This window comes from Protomyctophum bolini, assembly GCF_963924005.1.
Source record: "Protomyctophum bolini genome assembly, chromosome: 3".
Classification (NCBI taxonomy): Eukaryota; Metazoa; Chordata; class Actinopteri; order Myctophiformes; family Myctophidae; genus Protomyctophum; species Protomyctophum bolini.
The window spans coordinates 28,086,123-28,093,622 of record NC_137864.1 but is presented as its reverse complement, the minus strand read 5'-3'; the positions used below and the strand labels follow the sequence as shown (position 1 = coordinate 28,093,622).

The 7,500-nt window shown below is 44.8% G+C and overlaps 1 protein-coding gene across 1 annotated transcript in view; it reads right to left on the bottom strand.

The window, feature by feature from the left end:
• bnc2 (basonuclin zinc finger protein 2) overlaps positions 1-7,147 on the bottom strand; it is a 144,026-nt gene extending 136,879 nt beyond the window's left edge. Inside the window, 1 exon segment of the mRNA XM_080759588.1 lies at positions 6,768-7,147. Coding sequence (XP_080615714.1) covers positions 6,768-6,872 — 105 coding nt within the window. The 5' untranslated portion in view covers positions 6,873-7,147.
• Positions 7,148-7,500: the final 353 nt, after the last annotated feature.

Below are 7,500 nucleotides of genomic sequence, written 5' to 3'. Positions count from 1 at the left end.
GCACGAGTGTCAAACTAAAGTAGTGAACATAGCCTGGCGACACGCTGTGAGCTTGTAGATCACCGTTTGATATTATTTTTTGAATAGGAACCATAAAAGGAGCGGTTTGGGACATAGCAGGTTTCCAGCCGACAGCGACGGTATATAACGAGCGAGGAGGGAGGACAGAGGACCACAAAGGCCCTTCTCATCTCTCACTGCACTGGAAAAGACTCAGTGTTCATTTAACCCACAGCGTCAAAACAAATGGATGTCACAGGGTTAAATCAATGCTCAGGATATTCACAGTGTGCCGTTTAAAGCCGACCTTATACGTCAGTCCAATTGAAACCACGACAGACAGACAGACAGACAGACAGACAGACAGACACCTTCACTTAGTGAGGAAATATCTTACATTTGCTGTACAATCTACTGTATAATGTGTCCTGCTGAAAGTGGTATATAACCCGGTAAATGCAATGATGACCCATGCACCCACCCTCGCAGTCTAACAATGAAAATGGTCCTCTGTTCAGAGAAACGGGACGTTTGGTTCCGCACCATTATATAGGTGCGGTATGTGGCGATGATTTTGCATCCGATGGAACCGAGAGAGAGAGAGAGAGACCAAAGAGAAGATTAGGAAGGGAGAAAAGAGAAGACGATGACGGAAGAGGACAAGTCTGAAAAAAGGAGAAGAAGAAGGAAGCCGAGAAAACAAAAGGCTTGGAAAAGAAGGAGAAGGAGAGGACTGAGAAGCAGATCACATGCACGCACACAGTAAAATCCTGAGAGTTGAGGAGTGTGCACAAATGGACCCAAAAGGCAGGGTCCATTTGCCACAATCTCACAGTCAAATGAGCACTGAGGATTTGACGTGGTATACAGTATGGTAATGGTGGAAACGGTGCGTGTCTTCGCTGCAAATCTCCCGTTTCACCTCCGCTCTCCTCCCGCTCCGCAGCCAAGGCCAGCCAAGAGACACTTCACCTCGCACCCGCACACACATGGAGCCCCAGTCAGAGCGCACGCACACACACACACACACACCCACACACACACACACACACACACACACACACACACACACACACACACACACACACAGAGTCACAGAGAGAGAGAAAGAGAGAGAGAGAGGCAGGGAGGACATTCTCTCTTACAAACACACAACTGGCATATGAATATCTCGCCACCCACTCAGAAATATCGCGAAAAATGGCGAAAGAGCAGATGCTCAAATGCATATGACACGTGTACGAACACATTGCATGAATGCAAAATCAGCGCACGCACACACACACACGCACAATATTTGACACCAGATACATGTGCGTACTGCATAGCCATCCATATGCACGGTGTGCAGCGACGCATCAAAGACAGACAGGGGAGTAATACAGCGAGTGTGTGGTGTTGTTTTACACATGCGCACGTGCGTGCGCACACACACACGCAAACACACACACACACACACACACACACACACACACACACACACACACACACACACACACACACATACACACATGCACATGCACACACTCACGCACACTGCCACACTGTGGATAATTCCACACATGTGCATCACATCATGTGGCCTCAGCCCCACACAATGGAAAGAAGAAACAGAAACCCATGTAGCGCATATACAGCTAAAACAAGCCTTGCTTTGCCTATAAAACAAAGCACACACACGGCTGTGCACACCGAGCCATGTGTGTATTAACAGTACAGTATGTTAATAGACAGATTAGGGCCGTCTGTGATCTGTGCAGAGGTGGATCATATCAACTCTATTATTGACTGCAGACCACATAAATGCACTGCATGCTATACGCTAAGAATGTATACGCTGCGTCCATCCACATACTGGCATGAACAACATCATGCTCTCTCTCTCTCTCTCTCTCTCTCTCTCACACACACACACACACACACACACACACACACACAACCTAACCTGTATAGGCCTATAGGCAAAAGAGATTGGGTGGAAAAATCAACAGCAATAATAGCTGAATTATTTACTTTAAGGCGATGCCGATATGAGAATATAAGCAGGAGAAATGAAGCCAGAGATTGTGAATATTGGTGAATATTTGTTTCTTAAAATTAAAAAACATAGAAGTATTTCATTTTTGTTAAATCCTCAGTCAAATTATCTATCCGACACATGAAACATAATGTCACAGAACTGCATTAAAAATCTAAATAAAACGTATAGTTTCTATGTAAGTAAATCAATACATCATCAGTATAGGCCTATGTTTATTGCACTATTGCTCTCATTTTTATTTCAATTGTTTATTTGTTTTTCTTCTTGAAATGGTATTTCAGAGGTCTGGACATTTTTGTGTGCGAATGAAGAGGGCGAGATGCAGTGTGTTGATCCAAAGGCACTTTAAAAAAAGCTTTTTAAATAATAATATAAACACTATTCTAAAATGTGATTAGCCAAATTAGTATAGCCTATTAGCTATTGTTATAGCTATTAGTGTTATTTTTGTATACAAAACATTTCCCCCCATGCATGCCCTTAACAACAGTAACTCTCTATCTATTGACTGATCAGTCATTACTTGTATATTAATATAGGCTATAATATAGCTATGAGACATATTGGTATATTGAGAAGCAGACAGAAGCCAGTACAGCTACCATACCTCTTCCGGCCGGCTCAAAGGCGACCTGTCGCAGTTCAAAGCAAGCCGCGTTACAGCACCCTTGAAAGGCGGGGAAGACTGAGCTTTATTCAGATCACTGAGCACTGAACCGGATATAAAATGCCACCGGTGCTATTTTATTTATATTCAGTATTATACGGGTGTTTGTTTGTTTATTTATTTATTTGTTTATTTTTAATGCGAGGTTATAGCCATATATATATACCTTCTTCTATGCGTCTGGATGGTATTAGATAGGCCTGCGGGCTATACCTCACATGGAGGTGGATGTATAGCCTACGTTACTATTTTTACGAGCCCTGGTAATCCCCTTTGAGTTGGTCCATATCCGCCGGTCTTGAAGCAGCAGCGAGAAAATAAAATGACACGACCTTAATGTTGCTTTTATTGAGGGGGAATTAGTCGTGATGGAGCAATTAGGGGTCGAGGTATCACTTAACTCCGGGCTGTTTAACTTGCAAGGGTCGATATCCATAACCAGCACATGCACAACAAGAGAGGAGGGGGGTCAATTACTGCGTCAAAATATTATTACTCCATAAAAAGCTGGCGAAATAATTCTGAGACTAATTGATGGCGTTTCCCCTCCCACACATAAACAATTATCTTTAAAACAACACCTATTAACCCTTATAAGAGTTACTTTGTGGACATCGAAAGTCCACGCATTTCCTTGCCGAGGATCAAACGGGCAGTATTTATCGAGTTCATTGCATCGATTTATTTTAAATAGCACACTTTTATGTTCGTGGCGGCGACAGTTTGATAGCTGCAATAACGGCTGTGAATCTCTTGTTGAAAAACGGACTAAAGAAAAGAACAAGAAAAAAATGCCATGAATAGGCTAAAGCCAAATTATAAAACACTAAATTATCCTCGTTTATTCGACAATGTGGGCCTATTGCACATTTCGTTCGAGGTAGTCAAAATATAATGCCAGATGTGCACATGTTTCTAATATGATTATGTTAGCCAACGTTAACACCGAGTAGAGGATAAGAACAAGTTAAATAAATAATTTTGATATTTATTCCTTGGCTTTATTTAGTCATTTCGACAGTATAGGCCTTCTCGTGTAGGCCTGCCCTAATTAACTGGAAGGTGGAAGAAAAGGTACAAAATGTCATATTTCTAATTGGTATGAAATTTAAAACATCTCAGTTGTGTTTGAATCTATCGAATCACGTTTAAATGTACAACCCGCCACCCATATCTTCAAAGGAGTATAGCCAGCCTCAACGCAAAACGAAACAGGTGTTGCTCGTTTTAATTAGCCACTTGATCTCGCTATGAAAACGTCACGAAGCAGAATAAAATAAAACAAAATGATTAAAATTCTAAACAAAGTAATAATTCATTTTATGTAAATTCGTATGTATATTTTTGTCATTTGTCTGAACAAGTGACATTCATTCACGGACACGGTGATCATCAGGCTACACCTGCTGCTGTGGCTTCAAACAAGTCAGATTACAGAATTTCCACTTCACGCATAACAGCTATGATGATTGCCCGTCTCTAAAGACCCTGTCCGGTGCTTATAGTGCACGGGGATTTATTTTATGTTTTTCTTTCATTCTTCATCTTTTTTTTTCCTCCAAAGGGAAAGACAAATGGTTCTGCTTATTGGTCATGCCCCGTGTTCATAAGAGCAGCCACGGTTACCCCTCTAACACACCACGCACAGCTGCTTCGCGTCTCAATCGATCGGATTGAAATAATTTGCCCCTATAACAACGTGTACTCTTTTAAAAAAGGAGGGAAAAAAAGAAACGTCGTGTCACTTAAGTTGATCTTTAAGGGAGAAGAGAGGAGGGGAGATTTGAAACCAGAGCCGAACGCTTTCTCCAATTCTCCCCCTCCTCAATACCCCAATACCCCTGGGCGCGCCGGGCTCGGCAAACACAAAGTCATTATCGGTTAGTTTCCAATAAGGCAGGTCTGTCAAGGAAGCGGCGTCTTCTTCGGAGAATTTATGTCATGCCTACTAAACATGGGAAGATGTCTTCTAAGTGGTACGGGGAAGGATAAATAACAGCAAGTCCCAAAGCCGATTATATTGAAACAACGGCGCGCATTTGTAAAAAGGGAAGGGATGGGGGCCCGACGGTCCACCTGCGCGCCTATCTGCTGCCCGGGCGCACCGGGGAGACCAGGGGGGGAGGGGGGGGGGGGGGAGACCGCGCTCCTCTCGAATGGAAAAAACGTCTTTGTTTAAAATGTATTTATTTATTCGAATTCACTTGCCCATAGCCTGCTATATTATTTTCATTCTGCGGCAAAAATTGAGAGCTATAATGTGAAATTATTTTGTGCATGAGAAGCGCAATCATGCACTTTGGATTGGATGCCCTTATTCTCCCTCACCGCCTGAAACATATCTTCCCTCGCATGTCCCAAATAAAGTACAAAATTACGAAATGCATCACTGATTAACGTCATTGGAATCCCATTCTCCCTTGTTCTTAGAGATTAGGGAATTAGGTAATGGGATTCCTAGTTGCTATATCAATGTATCATCTCCTCCATGACACGTTTAACGGTTTAACTTTAACATTTATATTTCTGAGCTAAAAGTCTCCTGTGGTATAGGCTACTACAGTTATGGTTTCAAGGTGACAAATAGGTCTAAGTTTCTAAACTCCTCCTCGGAGCCGCGGCATGCAGGGCTGTTGTTGCTGCTGTGGCGTGCGTGCGTAACAGCGTGTGCATGGTACGGAGACCCCGCAAGGTTCAGCTTAGATTCATTACAAACCAACATCCCTTCCGACTCTTCCACTCTCTCTCTCCCTCCCTCCCTCACTCTCTCTCCTCCACCGCGCGAGCACGCACGCGCGTTCACCCCCCCCCCCACACACACACACACACACACACACACACACGCACAAACTTCACTCCCCCCATCTATCTCCTCAGGTTTAGCCTATACGTCTCCAAGGAAAAAACCCTCCGTTAAAATATCTCATCGGTTCTATATAGGCCTACTTCTTCTCATTGCCGAAATGACATAAAACACAAGAACAAGTCAACACAACAGTAAAAGTCAGTCCAACATACACGATAACGGCCGAGACACGCTGAGGAGGAAATGGGAACTTTCCTCAGCCGGAGCAGCAGCGCTATCCGCAGCAATCCGCTATCGCGCTGCTCTCAAGCGAGCCTATTCATTCACGGCTCCTCGTCTGTTCTGTGACCGGGGAGAGGGCTTCCTGCCCCGGCCACATGCAGTCAATTAGCCGGGCACCCGGAGGAGCGCATTCGGTACCACGGTGAGAAAAACACCGCTATTGCTCGCCTTGTAAACTTCACACTGTGCTCTTTTGGTCAATTAAGGCTGCGCGGAACGAACCAGAGACAAGATGTAATCCATCAAACAATGAAATTAATTACTCATGTGGTGGTATACAGGGGGCCAAAAAAAGAGAAGAATATTTTCGTAGGAATATTTACAGAGAAAATATATGCCCAATAATGAATTTGCCATGGAGCCTATATTCAAAAATGTTTACATTTGCAAAATAATAAAAAGAAAACAGGCACATAGAGAAATGTAAATTGTGTATGCTGTTTGTGGTATATAAAAGAAACCACAACAATTTATATCGCATGCAAATTTAATCCACACGAAATTAAATTATATCCACAAATAAGACACAATTTAGATGCATATCAAACACTGCACACTACTCAGATATAAACACACAAATATATAAGCAACACACACACGCACGCATGCACGCACGCACGCACACAGGCACGCACGCATGCACACACGCACGCAAACACACACACACACACACACACACACACACACACACACACACACACGCTCTCTCTCTCCCCATCTACACCGGTATCTCCTCTTTTTATCACTCATTCAGAAGTCACAGCAATAAATCATCAAACATCAAAGCACAGAGAGTTGGAGGCAAAATAAAATTAAAAAAGGCAGAAGAGAATAAAAAAATAATAAAGACAAATGAATAAAAGTCACAGAAAGTATCCAAAAAGAGAGAGAGAGAGAGAGAGTGACACAGGCTGTCGAACGAGGAGCACAGGGCAGAGCGCTGTGGCGTGCGTATAGCGTAGCGAACATACCTGCTGGGACATCCTGAAGAGGAGGTTGCTGTCAGTAGTGGGCTGCTGCCATGTCCCCATGAAGCCCGGCTGCTCAGCACTGGGAGGTCTGGTGCTGAACTGCATGGAGCTCTCTCCTCCGCCCTCAGCCTCAGCGCTGCGGCGGCTAACGATGCTGCCTCCACCCGCACCACCACCACTGCCTCCTCCTCCTCCGCGGCTACCGCTGCTGCTGCCGCCGCTGCTTCCACTACTGCTGCCGGAGGGGGGGGTGGTGGTGCTAATGCTAACAGCTGGAGGAGTAGTAGCACTGGTGCTGCTGATGGTGCTGATGGTGGAGTTGGAGTTAGCCCTTAGCTGGAGGTGGAGGAGGTGGAGGTGGCGAGGAAGGCGCTGACCTGGAGTCTAGGTGTGCTTGGCGGCGTGTCTCTGCGGCGTGGGTCTCCTGTGGGTCTCTGTCGCGCTGCTCGCTGCCTCTCACATCCAAGTCTGTCTCCTCGGACTACACAGAGACCAGGAGGAGGAGGGGAGGAGGGGAGGAGGGGAGGGAGGAGAGAATAAAAGTCAGTGAATAAGGTGGGTTCTTTTGGGGTTGACTTGTCTTATTTTCGCCCTCCCCTCCCTCATCCTCTATAGTCTACTTGTTCCGTGCGTCCCGCTTTCTTGTGCATGGGAGGATAGGGGAGAGTGTGTGTGCGTGTGCGCGTGCATGTAGTTGGAGCTAATTCTCCAGGAGAAAAAGGCTTGTGGTGAA